General features: G+C 59.0%; 1 protein-coding gene across 2 annotated transcripts in view; it reads left to right on the top strand.

The window, feature by feature from the left end:
• Positions 1–5,400: 5,400 nt before the first annotated feature.
• The window catches only part of MXRA7 (matrix remodeling associated 7), a 30,085-nt gene continuing 12,660 nt past the window's right edge, over positions 5,401–22,825 (top strand). For both annotated transcript variants that reach the window (XM_086762507.1, XM_086762508.1), the window contains exons 1-4: positions 5,401–5,886; positions 12,920–13,015; positions 14,857–14,917; positions 18,883–18,982. In XM_086762507.1, the coding sequence (XP_086618633.1) occupies positions 5,488–5,886; positions 12,920–13,015; positions 14,857–14,917; positions 18,883–18,982 (656 nt within the window). In that variant the 5' untranslated portion in view covers positions 5,401–5,487. The remainder of the gene's footprint in view (positions 5,887–12,919; positions 13,016–14,856; positions 14,918–18,882; positions 18,983–22,825) is intronic.

Genomic DNA, 22,825 nt, shown 5'->3' with positions numbered 1-22,825 from the left:
GGGATTCGGGGAGAGAGCCGCCTCCGAGGGTGCTGTGCGGTGGAACAAGGATTGGGGAAGTAGAAAAACGTGTATTTTGTTAGTGAGCTCGGTGGAAGCCAGTAGCTGTAGGTAAATGAGCTGAAGTAGGGTGTGGGACAGCACCTGGAGGCTCTTGAAATATTTATATCAATATATTGCAGAGTGAAATACCTTGAAGAGCAAATGGGTTTGTGGCAGCAGACAGAAAGTTTGCGTGTTTCTGCACAAACCTCTGTCCTTCCCAAACACTGATGGAAACACTTTTATTACTGTCAGCCATAAAACCAATTTTTTTCTCCTTTCCAGTTGCTCTCAGATCTCTCCCCGTGCCCTGTTCACCCCCTCCGCTGGACGCTGCCTAGCTCGGTGCGGCCCGGCCGTCACAATTAGCACGCGAGCTCTCCGTGTGAGCGCTCCGGGGACATTGGTGCTCGGCGTTTAACAAGACCCGGTTCCAGAAAATGATAAGAGTTGTGGTGGTTAAAAGCTATACAGAGCCATTGTAGAAATGCTTTTACAACGTATTTCCTTCGGCTTTTCATTCCCAAGAGAGGCAATTTTGTGTGCTCCCAGGTACTGCTGGTACCTCCTTCAGTGCCGCTGTGGCCTTGCAATCTGGATTTGATTTATTTTTATTCCTCTGATTTATCCACCTGTCTTCCTTTTTGTGACAATTGCAGCCTGATTCCTCATTTCAGCAAGGAGGAAGGCATACTGAGTTTTTAATTGCTCCCGGGGAGCCAACAGACAAGGTTAGCTGAGTGGGGATGCGCAGGCTGGATTGTCTGCACTGCACCCTTGCTGATGTTCTTGCTCCTTTCCTCTAGTTTGATGTAAAAGCAAATAACTACTGGTATTTCTTTTGTGGCAGTTAGAAAGCAAGTCACAAAGAGAACAGGGCTGCGTTCCTACTTGAGCGTTAGTCACGGCACTGAGCAGCTAGGTGACTTAAGACTGGGTTGGGATTGATCTGATATGCTCGCAGGATCCCACCTCTCTGTGGGGCTGCACCTCCTCTGTTTCTGGAGAAGTGTAAATTAAGGTGGGCGATGCTGACTGGGAATGTGTTTGAAGGGAAATAATCATTCCATGTCCCTTCCGGTTTGGGAGCTGGCGGCTCCCGCCTCTGTGGTGCCTGTAACCCTGTGTGTCCTCTCATTCAACAGGACCTGAAACTGGGAGCTGCCACCACAGCGAGGGCCTGCAGCCTGCCAGAGGAGCGGCCCCTGGTCCAGCCGTGTCCCGGCTGTGCTGGCAGGGAAGGTGTACCAGGGCTGGAGGAGAATTTCAGGATTGCTTTTCTGATGCAGCGCTGCCTTGTTTAGAGCCAAGGCTGTGCCTTTTCTCAGCTGTCCTGCTGCAGTCAGGGCTGGACTGGCTGCCAGTATCCATGAGCTTTTGGTTCCCTGTTGGGACTCTCAGCTTGCCTTCAAGGGCAAGGCCAATCATACAGCTGGTTCAAAACCTTGAAGACCATCAGCAACAACTCAGAGCCTGCCCTTTGGTAGGGTCATTCCTTTTGGTGGGAGCGAAGTACAGCCATCCCCACCCTTGTGGGCTTGGACCTCTCGGTGAGCTGAACTCTTCTTGTGGTGTTCAGTTTTCTGTCATTTGTGAACTGAACCGGCTCTCTGAGTGTCACTGCAGCCCCAGAGCTAGCGCATGGGCAGGGGTGACAAAGCCAGCCAGGTTAGGTCAGTGACGTCCAAGCCTGTGTCAGCTGAAGAACAGGACAAGTGCAGTGACATTTCCTGGGATAGCTTCTAATTTCTGGTGTTAACGCTGTTCTTGGCAAGGAAAAATTGGTATCATGGGAGCCTGACTGGGGCTTGCAGAAGTGATCTGAGTTTGAACCAGTTACAGGACCAGTCTGCTCAAGCTTTACGTGAGGGCAAATGGCTTCTTAGAGGACCTGGGAGTGCAGAATCTTCTGTCTACGCTGTCTGAAGCCGCTAAGGTCTGTGCAAACCAGCAGCTGCTGCTTTCTCCACCAGAAACCAGCGTCTGTCTGCTCACCCCACTGCACGGGGTCCTGCAGACCCGTGCCTGGGATACAACTGTGGTGGAGAGGGATACTGTTAGGGTTTGGGATACAGCTGTGGTGGAGAGGGATATTGAAACTCAGCCCTTTGGGTGGGAGGGATGCGTCTGTGTAAGCAGAGGACCTCGGAACAGCTGCTGCCTGCACGATTCATGTGCTGGAGGAGGGAGGAAAACGTGCAACATGGTGAATCTGTTCTTTCATGTGCGCACAGAAGGCTCTCGGCTGTTCAGCACAGGGTACCCGGGACACCGGGAGCGAGCTGCGTCCTGGGCCGCGGAGAACCGACCGTGCTAACTCCCTCCCGCAGGCGGGGGCTGCTCCCCGGAGCAGCTGTCAGCGCAGCGCCCCTCGATCCCCCTCTGTGGGCGAAGCTCTTCAGCTGTTACCCGGCCCTTTGCTCTGCCCCCGCTGCGGCCCGGAGCTGACGCCCTGCTCCGTGAAAGCAGCTTTGTGCGGGGCCGCTGCGGAGCCGCGCTCCTCCCGGGAGAGGGCAGCGCGCTCCCGCGGCTCTGGGCCGCCCGCGGGAGGGCGCGCACCCCCGGGCTTCAGCCGGGGCCGGGGTGGGGGTGCCGTTCCCGAGGATTGCGCGTCCCCAGCCCCCCCTGGCCCGCATCTCGTCCCTCCCGGAGCTGGCGGGCAGGGGCAGGGGGGCGGTCCCCGGCCGGGAGCCTGCCTGGCTGACCCGGCCTGCGAGCCCGTCCCGCGGCGTGCGGGAGCCGGGGCGCCAATCTCGCCTTGTAAGTTGATGGGGGAACCACACGGACGCTCTCTGTCCCCCTCAGTGGGAGCCCTGCTGCGTCAGGGCAGGTTTATCCCATCCAGCTGCCGCTGGAGAGCCACGGAGGGGACAAGTGGATGTCACACAGGACCTGCTGGGCCTGCTTTCTGCTTGGGGGATCATCCCCGTCACATCATATTCTGCAGGGGAGTCAAGCTCTTACCCCAGGGCTGGACACGGGGGCTGAGCCCTGTTGCTGATTCTGCCACCTCGTTGCCGTATGAAGTCAGCTTGGGTAGAGCCGCTCTCCTTGCAGACGTGTCCTTTATGCTCCTGGCTGTTGCTCTCAAGACCAGGAGCGTTGTTTTCCAGAGATGTCCAAGCCCTGCCATTCTCACAACTCCTACGAGCGCGGCGAGTTCCAGCCGCCTGATAGTGAGTCACTGCAGGTCCAAAGGCAGAAGCCGCCAATGGTTGTCTCTGCCTGTAGCTCCTGTTGATTTCCTCACCCCTGATCCCGATCTCGGAAGAAGCTGTGAGGGCCAGCACCTCTTATTTTTAGGCAGCAATAAATCCTGCTTGGGAGGGGATCTCTGAAGTGCTCCGTCTCTGCACTGGGTTAATGCGTGCCACGTGCCACTGCATTCCTGCGCAGGCAAACATTCCTGCCCTCTAACAGACTTCCAGCTGAGAGCCGTGGAAAATGTACAGTGCCAGGGAAAACGAGCTTGAGATGCCCTGGATGCCAGCAGTAATCAGGGGCACTGCGACAGCTGCAGCGTGGGCATCAGTGTGTAAGGCCGGAACACCCCACGTCACCCTGGCAGGCCACAGTGGCCAGTTTCTGGCAGTCTCACCCAAAATTCCTCTTTGTCCCCAAAACTGACAGTCCATGTGAGCACAGGAGCAAAGACCCCGTCCCGTGAGCTTCCCCACCCCGGTTCTGTCTTTAGCTGTGAGGAGTTCCCAGGGGAAGTCTCCGAAAGCAAGTGATGCATTGGATTTGGGACGATGCCTTCGTGGCTACTGCAGGTGGTCAGCTCAGCTCCAAGGTTACTTAAAAAACAGAAGAAACACGAACAAAACCTGACTAACTGCTGATTCCAAGTGCCTCTGCAAACACACAGCCACATATCCCGTAGCTGAGGCCGTGCCAGGCTCTGATCAACGACGCCCCTGTCCTGTCTGACAGGCTCTGCCATAAACCCCTTTGCTCCTTCTGCCCCTGCGAGGCTCTTCCAGAAGCTGCTTGAGAGAGAATTTCAGCCTTGCAGTGCTCCCGCCCTATTTGTACCCCTTTGCACCGATCTGCTGGAGCAGCCCTGGCTGTCACACCCCTCGGGCTTTTCCCCTACTTCCATCTCGCGAGTCAAACTTTCGGAAGCCGGTAGCTTCCCCCCAAGCTAAAGAGCGGATTTGGACACAAAGGGAGAAGAAGGGAGCAAACAGACATCAAAGAAAGATGCTGAACCAAACAGCGCTGTGATGCTACCAATCTCGGGATGTTTCGGCTGAGCTCCGGAGCAGCTCTGATGGTCGGGGCCCAGGAAATACAAAGCTCTGCAGGAGAGGGGCAGACGAGTACCACAGCTGGTTGTTACTAAGAATACAATTATCCATACGCTAATGATTGCTGCCTGATAGGATTACTAAGAAAGACAAACCGCAGCGGGGATCATGGCTTCCCTTCCTTCCTCCCACCCTCGGGATTTAATTCCCATCTTTGTTCATGTTTTGTTTTTAGCCAGTCAATAAAAATCTCTGCTCTGGGAGACATTTCCAAAGCCTTTTCCCTGGAGGAAGCTTTGGGGGCAGATTCCCGTGTCTGCTCCCCTCGCGCACAGCCGGGAGCAAGCTCCGTGCTGGTTTTACCTGGCAGGAATAGCTCAGGCCTTCTAATTTCAGCCCGCTTTGTGAAAGGTTGGCTAATCCTCCCAGCAGTCTCAAGGGGCAGGAAATCCTTGGTGGCAGCGTCTGCAAGGACCTGACAGCCCTTCAGCTGGTCTCCTCGCCGGCTTTTGGGCACATCCCGGTTTTTGAGCCTCCTGTTTTTCAGGCACCCCAGCAGCAAGGGAGACTGAAGAAGTTTTTGGCACGGATGTGCCAGCGATATCGCCCGCAGCTCCTGGGGACGGCGGAGCGAGGCTCTGAAGCTTGGCATGGACGCGCTGCCAGGTGCTCCTCACCGAGGAGAGTCAGGCCAGCCTGCCCTTGTTCTGCCAGCTCCTCCCTGACCCAGCCGAGGGCTTGCAAGGCGCCAGCGCTCACTTAGCGTTACCGGCAGCCAGCTGAGACCCCAACCTGCCCACCATGCTGCGGGTGGTCGCCCGCAGCGAGCACCCCGGAGGCAGAGACCTCGCTAAGCCGGGCAGTGACGAGTGATGCGAGTGACTGTGCAGAACGCTCCGGGCAGGAGTTTTTGGGTACAGGGCAGCATCTGAGGAAAGACCCTCCTGTCCCGACCCCGACACTCAGACCGCAGATCCCCCGCGCGGGTGTGAGTGGGTGCGGGGGGGGTGGCTCTGGCTGCCGAGGCCAGGGAGAGGCGGGGGGGGGGCCCGGGGCTGTGGGCAGGGCCCACGCCGATGACGCCGGGTAAAGCCGGCCGGGAGCCGGCCCAGCCCCGCGCAGGCCGAGCGGGCTTGGCCGCGCACCTTCCGCGGCCGCGCAGTGCGGGTCGGGCGGGCTCCGGCAGCCGGGCGGGATGGACGTGGCCCTGGACTGGTACCCGGCCGTCCCGCTGCTCTTCACCGTCTTGGCCCTCGTCCTCGCCTCCGTCTTCGTGAGGCTGCGGAGGGGCGGCGGGGAGCGGGCGGCGGAGCGGCCCCGGGAGCCGGTAGCGGCCGAGCCGGGCCCCGGCGCCGGGGGAGAAGCGGCGGAGGGAGCGGGACCGGTCGCGGCGCCGGAGGCTGAGGGGGGCCGGGTGCCGGTGGAGGAGGTGGGAGCGGGCGAGGAGGGGAAGGAGGCGGCTGGCGAGCGGCGGGAGGCGGCGGAGGAGCCGGGCCCCGCGGCCGAGCCCAGCCCCGCGGCGGCCGAGAGCATCCCCGGGCAGCCGCCCGCCGAGCCCCGGGAGCCCGGGCAGCGCCAGGATGCGGAGAGCGAGGTAAGGTCCCCCGGGACCCCCGGCGTCCCCGCAGCCGCTGTCGGGTTCCCCGCACCCCCGCGGGAGGGGCCGGTGCCCGCGGGTGGCGGGGCGGGAGCGCAGCGCCCGGGGTTTTTCCTCTAAAGCAACGGAAACCCGGCAAAACCCGGGATTGGGGTTTTTCTTTTGGTTGGTGGGGTTTTTTTGGCGGTTTTTTTTTTTTTTTTTTCCGCCTCGAGTGGGGACAAGCCCTGCGTCCCCGAGTGTGGCAGCGGTGGGGGGTGGGTGTTTCGGGCCCCTTTCCACCACCGCCCCCCGAGGTGCGCTCTTACAAATAACCGCGGTGGAGAAGACTTCGGGGAAAAGAAGTGCGTGTTGGTGTGAGCCTTCCCTGCCTGCGCATCCAGCCCCGGGAGCCTTTTCCTTCTCCCAGGAGCCAATCCAGGTGCTGGGTGGGGGGGTGGTGTTTGTTCTTCCCACCTGCATCCTCTCCCTCTGGGTTGCAAACAGCTGTCCCCTTGCTCGCGCAAGGGTCCCTTACGCTGTCCCCGGCCGCTGTCCTTGCCTGCCCCAGGGGAAGGGGCTGGCCTCCCCCTCCCTCCCAGCCCCAGCAGGACACTGGTCCCAAGGTCTGACCCCTGGCTGAACTGGGGGGGTTGTGGGGGAGGCAGTGATGCCTATAAACACCCGGTAAATCCTTCTCCGGCACCGGATCTTGTTTAAAAATAAAAGGGCGACCCATGGAAAGAGCTTACTCTGCTCTTGCCTGACTCAGGTGGGACTTGGTGACAACCCGAGGTGCCTGAACTGGTGACACGGGTGGCTTTCTCCCGGGGCAACCCCTTGTCCCAGTGGGGGGAAGCGAGTAATGTGAGGGGCTCAGAAGTCCAGGAGCGATGCGTCGTCCGTGTGCAGGCAGTGTGTTTCGGCTGGGGAGCGCAGGCCTGGGGCCCAGGCGCCCGCTGGCTATTATTAGCAGCATTTGTAATCCTCAGTGACTGTAGCCAGGCTGCTGGGCCGGGCGCAGACAGCCCTCGCCTTGGACAGCATCGCCACTGACTCACTGGATGGCCCTGGGCAGGTCCCAGGGGGCTGTGCACCCCCTCTGTACCGCGCTGCTCTGGGCCGCTCTCGGGGCTGGGACATGGGTCTGCCTCCCCGTGCTCCTCCTCGCCTCTTCTTGTCCTTTCTGAGCCTCGGAGCTCTCCCTCTCCCCTTCCCAGCACCCCTCGGCTACCTCTCGAGCAGCCCACTCCCTCATCCTGGCGTCCCAGAAGCCACATCTGTCCCTCTGCTGCGTGATTTATTTGGGCCTTTGAGTACCATGATTTGTCAAGCTGGAGAGCCTGTGGGCTGCTTTTAGCTGCCTGGGTCCCAGCTGGGCTAGCGCAGCAGCAAAGCTGGCCACCCGGCCGGAGCTGCCGCGGGCCCTGGGGCGCACCCGGCGCGCTCTGACAAAGTGCAGCACCCTGTCAGGGCCGGCGGCCGGATCCAGCGCTGCCAGAGCTCACGGGTTCGTCTGCCGTCTCATAGCTTGAGTCTTCTCTGGAATGTTTCTCCTCCGCTCTGGCTGCTCTTCAGTCCCGATGTCTTTGAACAGACACCGCTGCAACGCTTATTGCCTTCAGAGACCGGCTCGGCTCCTTTATCCCCACTTGGGCACAGATGTGGTAACGGGGTTTTCCGTGCCTGGAGGCAGAGCCCTTGATCAAGGCACTGGGAGCCTTGTGTCCTCCAGCCTGGCTGGGCTCCGTGGGACCAGGGTCTCCACTGCGCTGCCCTCAGCCCCCCTCACAGGAGGACACTGGAGCTGAGCAGGGTCCCGGCCGGTTTTTCCTCTTGGGAAATGATGACAGTAGCAGGGCGAGTCGCCCCGGACCTGAGCAGCATTCCATCAGGAAGGAGGGGGACCAGGCGGTGGCTGCGATCTGGGCAGTGGTGGAGAGCAGTGGGAAGGGGAAGGGATGCTTCTTGCCGCTGAGTGTTTGGGAGCGCCGGCCCATGCGTGGTCTGGTGGCTGCCGGGACTGCCCGGCGCAGGCTGCCCGGCCGGGGCTGGCGGTGCTGGGTGGCATGGCGGAGGGAGTCCGTGCATTTTGCACACGTGTGAGTGGGGAGCAGTGCCCGGGCTGCTGATCCTGCGAGTAGAGGGGAGGAGACCGTCTCTGGTCTGCAGAGTCTCCCCTGGGTTCTCTGGTTTTGCGAGTTGCTCCCTGCAAACAGCCTCAAAGTTGCTTCATCCTCCTCCTCCTCCGGCACAGCTTAGGCCAAAGCCCAGCAGATGCTACAGGCACGGATGGGACTGGCCTTGGGCAGAGCAGCGAGCGCTTTGCAGGCGGCTGCCGGTGGAAATGTGCCCTGTCGAGCCCGTCCTGGCTGGGCTGAGGGCTGCGGTCCCCTGATGTGACTCAGCAGACGAGGCTCCCCGACGCCACCCGCTCGGCTGCCGGCTCCCGGCAGCATTGGTGCTCCTGGCAGCATTGGTGCTCCTTGGGTGACTCGGTACATCAGCAAGCAGAGGGCTGTGCTCAGCACTCTGAGAGCTTTCTTTCCTTTTTTTTTTAATTTTTTATTTTATTTTTTTTCCCTTCCTGTTTGCTCAGCACGTACTGCGCCTGGCTGGTTCAGATTCACTGCAGCCATTAGCCGCTCCACCGAAATGCTGATGGATGAACCCGCGCAGGGAGAGCGGCCTCGGCGTGTTTCACGGCCGGCTGGAGCTGCGCAGCCCCTGCCTCCTTCCCTCCCTTCTCCCTCCCTGTGCGAAGCAGTGTCCGCTGTGCACCCTGAGCTGGGGCAGCTGCGTGGCCCAGCCTCCCTCCTCCTGCCTGCGATCTGCAACCGGCTGCTAAAATCAGCGTGGGTCGGGGCTTCCCTGCCCCTCTCGCAGGAACCGACCGTTGCGGAGGAGGGAAAGGAGCCCAGAAGCCCTTGTTTCCATTAACTGCTCGTAGTGGTTTCCCTTGTCTCTGCTGTCTCCTATCATTGAAAAAAGTTAATTAGTGTGTCGCTGTCTGTTCTCATCCCCGTCCCCAGCTCGTTAACAGATCGGGCACCGCTGTCAAAGCGATCCCCTAATGAAAAGCTGCTGGGTGGGAACCGCAGCACTGCTGGGGCTGCCGAGTCTGGTTCTTGGGAGAAATGGTCAGAAAAATCCAATCCTGTAACGAGCGTTTCTGTCCTGGGAATGGCAGAGGGCAGCGGCAGGGCAGGGTTTCCAGTGGTGCTCCAGAGCTGCGGCTGGGATCCTGTCCTGGCCAGGGTGCCCTGGAGACGGGGAGGGCGAGCGGGCAGTGCGGGGCCCGGCAGCCTGGCTGGTTTGGCAAGGGTTAACCGCAGCTGGTGGCTTCAAACAGAGTTGGGGTCAAGTGGGTGACAGTGGGGAGAGAGGGGACAGTTCTGGGGTGATCTGCCAAGGGGAGGCCTCGGAGGTGCCCAGCTGGTCCTGGCCAGGGAAAGTAAAGGCCATCTTTCCGTTTAAGCAGTCAGCATCCCCCCTTCTGGTACCTCCTGCCTTCCCAGTGCCGGAGGGGAGAGGGTGGCTAATTAGTCTGGCTTTAATTGGCCGCTGTGCAGGCTGCCGCAGGGCTGGGGCAGGAGCTCTGCCATCCCGCAGCGCAGCGGGGAGGGGATGCGACGGTGGGTGACCCCGCATCGCAGCCTTGGCGGCGGCACGGACCCCGCCAGCAGGATGTGGGTCTTCCCCGTTGGACCTGGAACCGCTCGGGTGTACCCCAGTTCTCACCCTGTGCAGTCTGCGCCGGTAACGAAGGCATCGCATCGTCTCTCGCAGTGTCTGCAAACTGGGCAGCGAGGCAGGACGCGTGCGGCGCCCTTCCCTCCATCCCAGCCGCAGAGCCGGAGCGCGGGGCTGCTGCTGGGACACAGCGGCATCAGGGCTTTACGTTGCGTCCCCTCCAGCGGGTCCGGGAGGTCGAGCTGCTGCTCGGTCCCTTCTGGGCTGGGTACGCCCCGGGCACCCGCGCAGAGCCTGCGTGCTGCCGGAGCAGAGGCCATGAGCACTCATCGCATTCTGAAGCGCCCACCCACGTGAACAGCCTCCGGGTAAGCGCCCGTCCCGCTCCCTGCCCAAGGGTGCTGCCCAGCCCATCGGGGCAGTGAGAGATGGCCCGGTGTTGGCGCCTGAGGTGTTCGTTGGCCAGAGCAAGAGTGGGGAGCAGGGGAGGAGCCGGCCGGGTGCAGTGCTGGGGGTGCTGCACCGGGCCGGGCACTGTGGGGCCAGGACCCCTCGCCCTTCTGCGGGATGTGCCAGTGTCCTGCCCAGACCTGGCACTGCCTGACCCCCCGCCGGCGGCTGGGCGGCCCCGGAGCTTCGGCGGGGCTCTGGCCGCGCCGTGGCTCGTTTTGGCTGGCAGTGGTGATGGGGGACTGGTGGGTGCTGATGCTCCCCACGCTTTGGGGGGGTCAGACCTGCGAAGCGCTGCATCCGCACAAGGCGCGTCCCCCGTTGGGCACCCCAGGGCTGGCAGGACCATCGCCCAGGGCAGGAGAACTGCTCTCCTTCTCCACCTGGAAGGACGGAGAGCCCCCACCGTGGGGGTGAGCGGGAGCTGGCAGCGTAGCAGCTGCTTTGCTTTGCTCAACTCTGCCCAACATTATTGTTTATTTTTTTTTTTTATTTTTTATTTTTTTTAAAGGCTTTTTCCTTCCCCTCTTCCTCCTGGCTTTTCTCTTGCTGGCTGGCTGTCTCCTGTCTGCTTTCTTTCCCTCTTGCAACCTCTTGCATCAGGCTTGGAGCAGAAAGTGCAGCCATAAATGGCAACACGCAGGGCCTGGGAGTTTAATCCAAGGCAATTTTCTCCCCCTGTTTTGCAGCCTGGGATTTTCCCTTTTCCCGGAGCTGGAGTGAGGCACTCGTTTGTCCCCGTCCTGCCCGCAGATGCCGGGGCTGTCCCTGTGACCGAGGATGGGGAGAGGAACACACCAGCCCCCCGGCCTCCTTGTGTTCCCCTCCTGAGGAGGGAAACCCATTGCTCTGAGGGGTTTGCGCCAGGGACGGAGGAAGCGGGGAGGAAACGGCCAGAAATGAGCTGCAGACCAGCTGGTGCTGTGATGGGGAGCCCTGCCTCCGTCTCCTGTAGGGCTGGAGAGGGCTCGCGTGGTGGCAGAGCCACGAGGGGGGATTTTGGGGGGACAACACCAAGCTTCCGCGTCTGAGCCGTCTTCCCCTGAGTGACCTGGGGCCGTCTGCGGCCGGTGCTGCCCCTGCCCAGAATGTCCCTGGAGGTTTTGTCCTCGCTCCTGCTTTGGTCCAAAGCCTCTGCTGCAGGAGTTGGCGTCACGCGCGGGCGTCTCGCTCCTTGGCCATGGGAGCTAAAGGGCAAAAGCGTTTCTGATGATCCAACAAATGCTTCAGCTCTAAAGCCAAGAGCTGCCGAAAGCCAGGGCAGATGTATTGCTGCATTGTTAAGGTAGATGACTCGCTGGATTTTAACCTTGCGGTGGCGGGCGCTGGCCTTTCCAAAGCCGCTGGCAAGCTGTCCAAGGGTGTGACTGAGCTGTGAGCGGGCACGGGATGCGCTGTGGAGCGGCTGGGTCCGTCCTGCCCGCGAGCAGGAGCAGGCAGGGAGCACGGGGCACATTCCCGGCCCTGTGTGGGGCACGTTCCCGTTCCCAGCCCTGCGTGGCCTTGGGGCCAGGCAGCTGCTGCCGAGCGCGTCCTCTCGCCGACGCCGGCGGCAATGCGATCTTTGTTTGCCACAGCAGCTGGCTGGGGCGGCCCGTGTCAAGTCTCCTCCAGATGCTCCCAGATAATGACGTGTGCAGTCGCCCTGCGGTGCTTCTTGTCACTCTTTTTTTTTTTTTTTTTTTTTTTTTCCTGCAGGGAAGCTTTCTTGGTTGGCATGCAGTCGTGGAGAGATGCTGGCTCGTGGGCTGGCAGCCGGAGCACTGGGGTCCCTGCTTCTCCAGCAGCTCCTGCTGCTGTCTGGCCCTGGTCCACCCTTCCCTTGCCCCCAACGCTCAAAGCTCTCTCCCTTGGGCTGTGGTTCATGCAGAGGAGCAGTGCCTGGGGTGCCATAGTGTCCTCTTGGCTGTCAAGTGTCCCAGCATTGCCCCAACACCTTCCCCCTCCATTTTTTGGCTGCAGGATGCTGCCCTGCTCTCGCAGAGCATCCCGTGCCCGAGGCACAGCAGCCCCTGGCTTGGCTGCTCTTATCCCACAATGGCGAGGGGAACCGGCCTGGCAGCACCCACCGGCCACGGCGGGGCTGAGGAGCCCTGAAATTTGGGGCAGGCCCCCTGGGGCTGTTGGGATGCTCTCCCCTCTGCCCCGGCTGGCAGGGGCTGTGGGCACAGCCAGGCTCAGAGTGGCAGTTTTGTCCCTGCTGACCATTTTTTCAAGCCAGCCCGGAGGCTGCTCCCAGCCCGGTGCTGGTATTTCGCTGCAAGGCCAACGGATGCGATGTCCCAGCTCCCTGCCCATGCATATCCTCCTCCGCGGCCGCCCTCCCGGCGCAGTGGGGAAAGGTTCAGCTGAGAAGCGTTCGGGCTGGGAGCGGCCGGGGGCGGGAGGCTTCGCACGAGGGTCGAGGTTGTTCCGCTTTCAAAGCTGACGCGGTACCGAGCGGGCAGGGAAGCCCCAGCTCCGGGATTGCAGTGGGGAGACAGGAGGGTTCCAAGGGCCGGTGGTGGAGAAGGCAGCTGGCAGAGCAGGTCCTGCTGAGCGTACCGTGCCCTTCCCCTCCTCTCCCCTCGATCTGTTACATCAGCGTTCCCGGCAGCTGAGCCCGGCCGGCCGAGCTGCTCCTCGTCACCAATGGCTCCTCACAGGGGTCCTGGTCCCATGGGATGCGGCTGCTGCGAAGGGCAGCTCGTGAGCTCCAAACCTTGGCTCCAGCACTGTGCACTGAAGATCCCTGGTGTTCCTCACTCCAGCAGCCGTGACACGGCTTGGCACGTGGATTGGCGGCGTCGGGGCGAGGCGGGCTGCCGGTTGCGTCCGGAGATCTGTCCGTGTGTGCTGCCCGGGCTGGTTGGTTAAGCACGGGGAGGGCTTGGGGACGTTTGTGCTCAAAACTTTTGCCTCTTTCCAGATACCACCTTTGGCTGCCTCACCCGGCTCCGACCTCGGGCACGCGGAACAAGCGGAGGGTGAATGCGGCCATGCAGCGCTTCCCAGCAAGGCAGAGGTTCGTGGGACGGAGACGGGTGGCTCTGGTGATGGCACGGCGCTGGGTGCGAGGGAGTGAGTGGCCTTGGGGAGGCAGACGGACGGCGATGTTGAGGCCGGGGCCACGGAACAGGGGGAAGGGAGGTGCTGGCATCTGCCTCTAAGCCATCCAAGCAGAAAAATGTCGTGCTGCCGCGAGCTACCGGCTGCCGAGAGCCGGGGGTTCCCAGCACAGCCATGACCATGGCACGTTGCTGTCGCCCGCCAGCCTAGCGTTCCCAGCTGCTCCCTCTCTGCTCCCATCAAATGTTTCTTCCTCTGGGTGGGAATGGAGATATTTTCCTTCCTTGGAGGTCCAGCACTCAGATTTCCTCCTTGCTTCCACTGTTAAATGCTCAGAAATGCTCAGTTCCTAACACCTGGGCAAGGAAGAGGCTAAAATATCCCATCTTGTGCCAGCTTCTGAGGGGTGGGATCTCCCCGGAGACACCCCGGCTCACAGGGAGAGATGGATGTAACGGGGAACCACTGCCCCTGGCTCATGGCAGAGTCCCCGGGCCCAGGGCTGAGCACCCCCTCCCCAAGGCTGCTCCTTTGGGTGCTTCCCCACTCCCAGCCATCCCCGGGGGAAGCCCGGGTGTCCGGCGGGAAGTGCCCATGTTTGGAAACGTGGCCCAAAATAGCGGGGGGCGGAGGTCCTGGCAGCGTGTCCTTCTGGGGAGCCCGAGAGCGCGGTGGCGAGAGGAAGCCAAATGGCTGTGAGTAACGCGCATTCCTCACCGCTGACAAACTAACCCGGTTCTGGGTCGGGGCCGCGTGCCGTGCTCCGGCAGTTTGCCTAAAGCCCTGCACTGCCAAGCAGGGTCCTTCTCGGACTGCCTTTGCTTCCCTTGGGTCTCCTCCACCCTGACTTTTCCCTTGTCCTCAACCACGGGGCGGCTCGCCGGGCTCCCTCCGTGCTCCTTCTCCCATCTCTCTGTGTGCTTTGCTCTTTGCACACCAGCCCTGTTGCTTTCAATCCGCTGCTTGGGGCCAGGGAGGACGCAGGAGGACGCGCGCTCTGGGGTGCTGCTGGCCTCCGGGCTCGGTCTGCAGCCAGGGCGCTGGGCGCTGCGGGAGGAAGGCGCGAACGCGAGGGCATCGCCGTGCGGTCCTGCCTTATCTCCAGAGCCGGAGCGCTCCTCGCCCTCTCTGCTTGCCGGCTGCGTGGCGCTCTGCTCCGTGTGCCACGGGGGGAAGGAATCTGGCCTTGGTAAAGCCAGCTTGGAGGAGGCAACCCTGAAAACTTCCAAAATTGCTCTGCATTTATAAAAAAATTTTTAAAATGTGCTGTTGCTGCTCCTGTCTGTGCTCCAGAGACCAGCCGTGCGGGCGCACTGCGTGTGGGCAGGCACGTCCCGGAGGAGCGCGGGGCCGGGGGGCCGTGGGAGCCAGCGGTGTCTCGGGGTGGGAGGGGGTCCTGGCAGGGTCCCAGCACGACCCCCCCAGCGCTGCCTTCGACCACTGGTCCCTGCTGGTGAGTGAGGTGGCTTTTGCTGGGGACCTGCCCTTTCCCAGCGCTGGGACAGCCCGTCCGGGCCTGGGGGCGCACAGAAGAGGTCCCCGCGCTGGATGGGGGACATTTGCAGTTCGCAGCCTTTGGGTGGGACTGCAGTAAGCAAGGCCAGATCGCCCCCACTGACTAATGAGAGGAAAGCAGACTAACGAACCTTGCTCGTTAGCGAGCAGCCTTTTGGCCTGTTCCGGGAAGGGGAGCTCTGGTCTCTGCCGCCCTGCCCTGCGGCGCCAGTGCCCCGGTCAAGCGCGGGTTATTTAGCCCAGCGCCTTCCCCTCACTGCTGCTCTGGTTTTAACTCTGCAGGAGGAAGATTCGGACTCAGAAAACGAGAAGCTGGTGGTGAGGGAGCCGGAGGATGAGGATGGTGAGTGCCAAGCCAGCCTGCACGGAGGGTATGGAGGGGGTCTGTTGGGATTGTCTCCTTCCTCCAGGAAACGCAGAGGAAATTCCCACCCCGGCAGCAGCCCCTGGTTGCCTCCCCTGGTGCCCTTGGGCTGTTTGCTGTGGGGTAGCTTTGTGACGAAGCCACCCCAAAAGCTCCTTGGTTGCATCCAGGACGATCTCCAGGGGCTTTTGTCAGAGCCATGTTTAACTGATTAGCCAATTAGTTGATTGGAAAATGAGTAATTGACTAATTGGGGTGACAACTGCTGTGCTCATAAGAAAATGAAACAGATGGTGCTGAGCAAGAGCGTGTGTCTGAAGGGGACTCCGCTCTCCTGAGCGGCCCTGGAGATGCCGGGATGTCCCCAGGAGCCCCTGCCCAGGAGGCTGGGGTGGCAGGAGAGCTTGGGGTGTTCCCCTTCCCTGCCCCACTTTCCGCTTGCCCTTTTTAAGGCGCTGCGTGGCAATCCCCTGGCTCGGGAGGATTATGCCTAATGCCACAGGGAATCAAATTTTAATCCTGGTGCCGTGCCTGCAAGGTGGGGGAAGTGCCTGTGGAGACAGGGTTCCCAAAAGATGCTTATTCCACTCCTTTAGGCTTCCCCGCAGCACTGGCGATGGGGGATGTTACTGGGTGGGGCTGTGGGAGACGTGGTTTGAGGAATGATAGACATGTCCTGTGAAATGGATGCTCAGTAACGCCTCTCTGCCAGCATCTGCCTCTGGGTCAGCCCGGTTTCAGGGCTGCTCCGGCATGGCTGTGCATCACCCCGAAACAGCTGTGGCTCGGGAGCAGCTGGAGATGACAGTCCCTGGCCGTGGGTCATGGCTACCCCAGCATCCTCCCTAAGCATCTCCTGCCACCGACTCCTCTCCTGAATTATTTACGCCGTTTCGGAGGCGTTTGATAATGGGGATGGGTAAAACTCAGCCTGACGACGAGGAGGCAAACGATGTGCAGCTGGGAATAACGCTGGTGCCCTGGCTTTGCTGGGGAGAAACCTCTCTCCTTCTTTTACCATTTCTGCTGCGCGTCACTTGGTCCTGGCCCAACTCAAGCCGCTGAGCTGCAGCCCAACAAGCCGGCAAGCAGAGATTCCTCTTGGGCATGTGGGGATCGTGCGGGCAGCCTGCCACCAGCCCAGGATGGTGCTGTGGTGGCCAAAACCCGCTTTGGGCAGCCAGGCTGGCGGGGAGAAGGCCGGTACTCATGTGCCACAGCGAGAGCATTCGGAGCAGAGGGGCTGCTTTCACCCCGCGAGGCCAGGGTCACCGTGCTGGCAACGCTAGGGCAGGGAGATGAAAGACAAATGTTTTCTTTAATATGAATTCATGGAGTAAGTAGGTCACCTCATATTTCTGTAGTGTTCTCACTGTCCACGTGAAAACTCAGCCTCTCCTGTTCCGTGTGTTTCCTGAAGTTTGTTTTCAGTCTGCAAAGAAAGTTCCCGAGCTCTGCAAACATCCAGTGGCTCCAGAGCCACACACTGGCTCCTTTTTAAGCACAAGCATGGGCAGGGAGGTGGGTGGCCTCCTCGCCTCCCTCTTCCCTTATTTTCTGGCAGGGTGGCAATTAAACTGCCCTTTTTGGGACAGGCAAAATCCCAAATCTCAATGTACTTGGCAGAAAACCACATGAGGGAAACGATCTTAATTGTCCTTGAAATCAGGCGAGCTACACAAAGGTAACGAAACAGCTCCTGCTCTGCACCAGGGCAAGAAACAGGATGTTACACCCTCCTTTTTTTTTCTTAATGTCTCCCAGAGCAGCAGCCAGCTGAATTTTCTTTCCGTGCGCTTTTCTGGCCACCCGAAGGGCTGATAAGCCGCAGCGTTACTGCTTGTTTCCAGCTGGCCAGACTTGTTTGTCTGCCGGTTCGGAGGTTTTCCCACCAAGGGAAGTGAGATATGGCCGAGCTGAGTGTTTGGAGCTGCGGGATGGGAGCACGGGGGTGCTTGCGTTCGGACACTTCTGAAGACGCTAGGGAAAGGGTTTGCCTCGATATTCTCCCAGGAGTCCTGATGGCGTTTTGGGGTTAGGGAAGCACTCCGGATCAGTAACCGAGCAATAATCCACCAGGGCTTCCCAGGGGGGCTCCCCGAGATCAGGGACGCAGAGATGTAGAGAAGAAGGGAGGAGCTGTGGATATCTGCAGGCAGGAGGTCTCTGTTAAATTCCCAGCCCGCTAACATCGCTCCAGGAACACTCCGTGCGCTGGCGGCAGTGACCTTGCAGCGGTCAGCACGCTCAGTCCCGTACCTGCCCACGCAGCCTTGCACAGAGTGGTTTTTTGGAGATCTCGTTTCCCCGTTGACAAAAGGAGGCTCTGGCTTTCGCGTGGGGGTCCCCGAGGACTGCGAGAGCTCTGGCAGCAGCTGAGTGCGTGCGTGAGCTTGGGATTGGAGAAATTGCTAACGTGAAGGAGCTGACCCTGGACAGGAGGAGAAAATCCCTAAGGGGAGGAGTATTGACTGGAAAATAAAGGGAAGCTGCTGATGGTGAATTCTGGGTGTGAGGAAGGGAGGAGGGGGCTGTGGGGTGTTTTGCATTTAGACGGGTGGAGAAGGAGAGGCTGTCATGAATGTAACCTGCAACAGCAGCGGCGAGGACTGGAAGGAGCTCCCCAGGTGGCTGGGGACAGGTTATGTACAAGCTGGGGCTTTCTCTCCTGCCACAGAAGACAGGAGTTTCACCACTCTTGGGGTCTTGCTGGTGCTGGGAGGTATCATCCTGGATATTTGGTTTGTGGATAATGTGCAGTTTTTCAGGGCCGTGCAGATAATACAGTAGCATCTTCTTTTCCTGGACCCCTTAGAAGGATCCCCAGGGCTGGAGGGCTGTGGAAACAGCAGATGTTTCTGGGTGGCTGTGGAAGCAGCAATGCTGGATGGCTCGACATGAGGCAGCCGAGTCCTGCGGTCCTTGGGAGATAAAGGCTCACGGATAAACGGCCCACAGATAACCAAGAAAGGCAGCTCCCCACAGCATCCGCTCTTCCTGCCCTTTAGATTGACCTCCACTCCTGTTGTTTTCTCCCATCTGTAGGAAGATAAAGCAGGGGAGAGGTTTTTCAAAGCAGATACTGCTCGAACAAAATCCGATTGGAAAGGGATCAGCTTTGGCTCAGAGTCCGTGAGCTTCAGTGCTCTAATTAGCACGGGGCTGAGGCTGGCCAGCCGGGTAGGAGAGCACCCAGGCCTGGAGAAGGAGACCTCGGTGTCCTCTCCACATCTGTTGGCTGGTGCAGAGGGACCTGGACCCAGCTGCGTTGGTGCTCCAGGGGCTGCTTTGGCTCAGCCCCGGGATTTGCAGTATGTTTTTTATTTTTTTTTTCCACAAGCTTTGTCAAGGGCTGCAGCAGAGCTGCTGGGATGCGTGGCCTGGGACAGCTCTGCGCGTGGCACCATCCGTCAGCCCCAAGCATGGGAAAGGGCCCCCGCGCAAGGAGAGGGAGAGAGGAGGAATGCAGATCTGGAGAGGAGAAGCGGGAAATGCTGCGAGCTAATCAGGGCAGGATTAGCATGTCTTGATAAGCCAAGATGGGCCTGCAAGGCTTTGAATCCAAAGAGAGCGATAGCATATGGTTCCTGTGCCGTCGGATTTACTTGTATCCGCTTCCAAGTGGGGCTGCTCGCTCGCATCAGTCCTGGCTGTTTCCAGTGCCAGCTGCAGCTGTGATTCCTGCTGTCCTCTGGCCAGCAACACCTTGGCTCTCCACCACAATCCACACAGCTTCCCCACCACTGCCCAGGCTTTCTGGAGAGCGGAGCTGACTGTGGAGGTGTCTCTTGGGGTGGCCGTAACGTTGAGGGTGTGTGCACGGGAGCAGGGGTCAGTGAGAAGCTCAAGGGAGCACGCCCGCTGCTGTTCGTCGTTGTTCTCGGGAGGACTCTGGCTCACACGATCTCTTGCTCTTCTTTGTCTCTCCCTCTCCCACTCTCCAGCTGCAGATGAGACGTTCTCTTTTAAATACAGTCCTGGAAAGCTGAGGGGAAACCAGTACAAGTCAATGATGACCAAAGAAGAGCTTGAGGAAGAACAAAGGTAAGTTGAGTTTCCTTTTTCTTGGACGAGGCCATCTAGTTGGCATCCTCCTGAAGCAAGCTGGATGTGTTGAGGCCTCTCTCTCCCTAAACTACTTTGGTAGCCTTGGGCTCAATATTTCATTGCACCGTGATCCAGTTCCTTTCCCACTCAGGAAGACATGAGAACAAATGAAGTCACACACTGATTGAGGAGATTAAGACACTGTGGCCCTATATACCCTTGGAGCTGTTTGAGCTCCTCCTCTGGATGCTTAGACCAAATTTCCCAGCTGATGCAAGCTGGTGTAGTTCGCCTGATCCCATTAGTACCACGCTGATTTACATCTGTTGAGGAGCTGATCTCTAGCTGCTTCCCCTCCATTTACCCTGTGGATGGCCTCCAAACTGAGGACACGGGCACAGCTCAGAAATACAGGAGCAGAGTGGGTGAGTGTGGAGCTTTAGAGTTCACTGTGACAGGGCTGAGACTGGGAATGTTCGTACCTCGGGCTGGCTCCTGAGCTGTAAGTGATGGTGGGGATTTGCCACGTGGTGGCCCTGGTAGAGAAGGGGAATTGTCCATTTTGCACTTTTTGTTAAAGTTTCCTCCTGAGCATGAGCCCCGCCTGAAGAAAGGAAGAGCCTGTCCTGTTACCAATAACAAGCTTTCTACCTCAAGATTTCCTAGTCTCTACAACGGAGATCAAACCCAGCCTCAAGCTGCAAAGCCCTACCCAAGCCGGTGTGTGCTGTCAGCATGAAGTCTCTGCCCATGTGCGCAGGGAGCCCTTCAGCCCACGGGCACCCAGAGCCCGCGCTGGACCAGAGCCACCAAACCCTGCAGCCAAGGGCTTTGCCCCATAAGCAGTCTCTGAGGCAGGCTGCTCCCGAGCAGACATGTGCAGCTCGTACCCCTTCCCTCTTGGGCAACCTGCAGGGAACAGATTTCCCTGTGGTGGCTCCAGGCAAGCCTGGGAGATGATGTTCTCTCCGCTGCTGTCCCAAGGGCTGATAATTTGGGGGAATTTGTCACCCCTTGCCTGTGATGCCCTGGTTTGGGTACCACTGCAAATGGTATAAAGACTGAGTGGAAACTTGAGCGCAGCAGGGAATGCAGGGATGGTGGGATTGCACCTTGCCCCTGGGTCAGGCATGATCCTGTGGCAAGCCTGGCCTCAAGGCCTCTGGGCAACGTCTCCACGTTGCTGGGGGCTGGGCTGGCTGTGCTGTCTCTCCATGGCATGAGCAGGGCACCGCTGTACACAGCGTAAATCCAGAGACCTGCCCAAGGGCTGGCACGGACGTGTCCTCACCCTGGTCCTGGGGGAGGCTCGGGCGGTGCACAGGGTGCCTTCGCTAGCCAAGCTTGCAGCCTGTGGCCATTCTCTCCACGTCAGACCCAACTTTCCTGACAAGAGATGTCTTCCCTTTCTCCCCTCGCTTCTGGGCTCCCAGTTGCCCTCAGATCTTGGGCTTCACCTGCCTTATAGCACTGGGAGGAGCAGAGATCTGCAAGGGCTGGGGGATCAGCAACAGAAATAACCTCTGGTTTCCTCTGGCACTGGGTTGATTCTGCGTTGGTGGCATCGGGAAAAATGTTGTTTCCTTTCTTCCTTTTGTTATATCTTTATTGTGCCTGAAGCCCCCATCCCGTGAAATGCTAAGCAGGTTTGTTAGTGTCGTCGTATTTTTCACTCGGAGGTGGTGGTGGTGGTGGAATGAACTGAGCGAATGTGAGTGAAAGCTGTGCGGCTCAAGGAGAATTGCTTTTCAGGATCTGGCTAAGCACTGATTAAAAAAAAAAAAAAACAACAAAAAAAATCTACCTGCAGCAGGCAAATTCAAACCTTTTGCACCAGCAGCTCCATCCAAACCAGCTGAGCAATCGCTGCTCAGGTTTTCGTGGCCAGGAGTCCTGCAGGGCCTTGGGCTGGTTCCTCTGAGGCAGCAAACGCTCCCGCTGTCACCTGGGGACGCTGAGGGGACATCGCCCACGGACAGCAGTGGGATGGGGGTTCTGTACTCGGGACTATAGAACTGGCTCTGGGGTGGTGGACCTTTCCTGGGCGTGTGGGATCTCCCAGGCACCGCTGCTCACGTCCGTCTGGAGCGGTGCTGGGGCAGGACAGCGCGCTGGGACTGGCGGGCAGTGCCTGGCACTGGGGGCACTCACAGCTTTCCACGCCGAGGGCCATTGGCAGCCATGTTTTTCCTACTGCTCCTTTACTTTCTTCTCTTCCATATTTGTGTTGTTTGTTTCTTTATAACAGCTTTGTGAATTTTTTTTTTTTTGTCTTGCTTTGTTGCTGGCTTACGTTTTTTTTCCCCTCAAATCTTCACCGTGGCATCAGCAGCTTTTCATTCCAGGCCTCGCAGGCGGTGTCAGGGGGCAGGGCTGCTGCCAGGTAAGGTCCAGGGCGAGCTGAGCGTGGCGGGCCAGCCCAGTCCTGCATCCTTCTCCTCCGGCAGCCCTGTCCTTCGCCCCGACTCCACGCACCCCGACTGTGCTGCTGATCTGCTGTGACCCAGGTTTGCCACCTTTATGTTGCAGGATTGAGCTGACCTCTGATCTCACATCTCTGTAGCAAGTACCTTAGGTCCTCGGCCACAAACATTCTTGCAAATCTTTTTGGTAAGGACACACTGTTTCTTAGAAGTAGTGGTACCACTGGTAACATCTGCTAACCTGTTTTGGGTTGTTTTTTTTTTTTTTTTTGCTTTTGGGTCTCATATTCTGGGGGAGGGTTTGTTTCTGAGCTGCAGTTGACTGCCCGTCCCACCTCCCCACCACCTCCTCCCCCTTCCCTTCTCATAACAGATTAACGAGTCCGCTCCCCTCCGCCTCCATCTCTTTCCATGAGCCGGGGGAATGGGGGCTCTCATTTTCAGATGCTCACCTCTTCTGTCTCGGTTTGCCCAATTCCATGACCACTTCTGTTTCCTGATTTGGAAAATTAGGGCTTCTGAGTGAGTGGCTAGTTAGTTCTAAGGTGTGTAGCCAAAGCTGAGGGACAGGCTTAGTCTTTGCTTCTAGCCCTGTCAGCCCTCCAGTTTTCCCATGGACCAACAGGTTCCCATATGAAGGAGCTTGTAAGCAACTAAGCAAAAATGCAAGTGGGTCCCCCAGATCCCCTTGAGGCTAATTGTCATGTTGATCAGTAGTCCCTGAGTCTTAACTTTTGTGATTTTGGAGGTACCATTGAAAGAATTACTTGCCTTTTTCAGGAAAAGCTATAGGACTTCAGACAAGAGAGGAAAGGCACGCAGTAGATCGGATTATTTAACCAAAAGCCCACTTCTGCTCTAACCTGCATCGCTCCAGAAGTTGTGGTTCTCTTGCCTAGTATTCATTTGAGTCTTGCGGCTTCAAACTGGTGCTAAATCTGGACTAAAAGGGGAAGGAATGTGACCTTTACTGAATGATGCAACTTCCCGCTTCTGGTTACTTCAGTCTTAAAAAATAGAGGGACTTCTCAGCGAGGGAGGAGGACAGTAAATCTAGTTGGGAAACATATGTGCTGGGGTGGTGGCTGTGCTTGATCACACCTGGTGGGTCACCAGTCCTTCTAGAACAGAAGCACATAGTGTTTGCTCCCCTGAGGGAGAAAACCAGTCTGGGCAGGAAGGGGAAGAGTGCAGGGGAAGGATGCAGCCCTTGGTCAAGCCAGCACAGCGTATTTCCCAAATCCTGCACCTGAGGCTCTTGGCCATCCGTTGCCAACTGCAGCTGCCATGGTGCAAAGCACCAGTTCAGGCTGAGAAATGCGAGTCATAGCAGTGCAGCTCGCCCCTGTTCAGACAGGGCTGAACTGTGTGGGCACGAGACACAGCCCGCATGTGATGGCTGTCAGGCGTTGCTGTC

The sequence above is a fragment of the Chlamydotis macqueenii genome, chromosome 18, assembly GCF_036417535.1.
Source record: "Chlamydotis macqueenii isolate bChlMac1 chromosome 18, bChlMac1.mat, whole genome shotgun sequence".
NCBI lineage: Eukaryota > Metazoa > Chordata > Aves > Otidiformes > Otididae > Chlamydotis > Chlamydotis macqueenii.
This window is presented reverse-complemented; position numbering and strand designations above follow the sequence as displayed.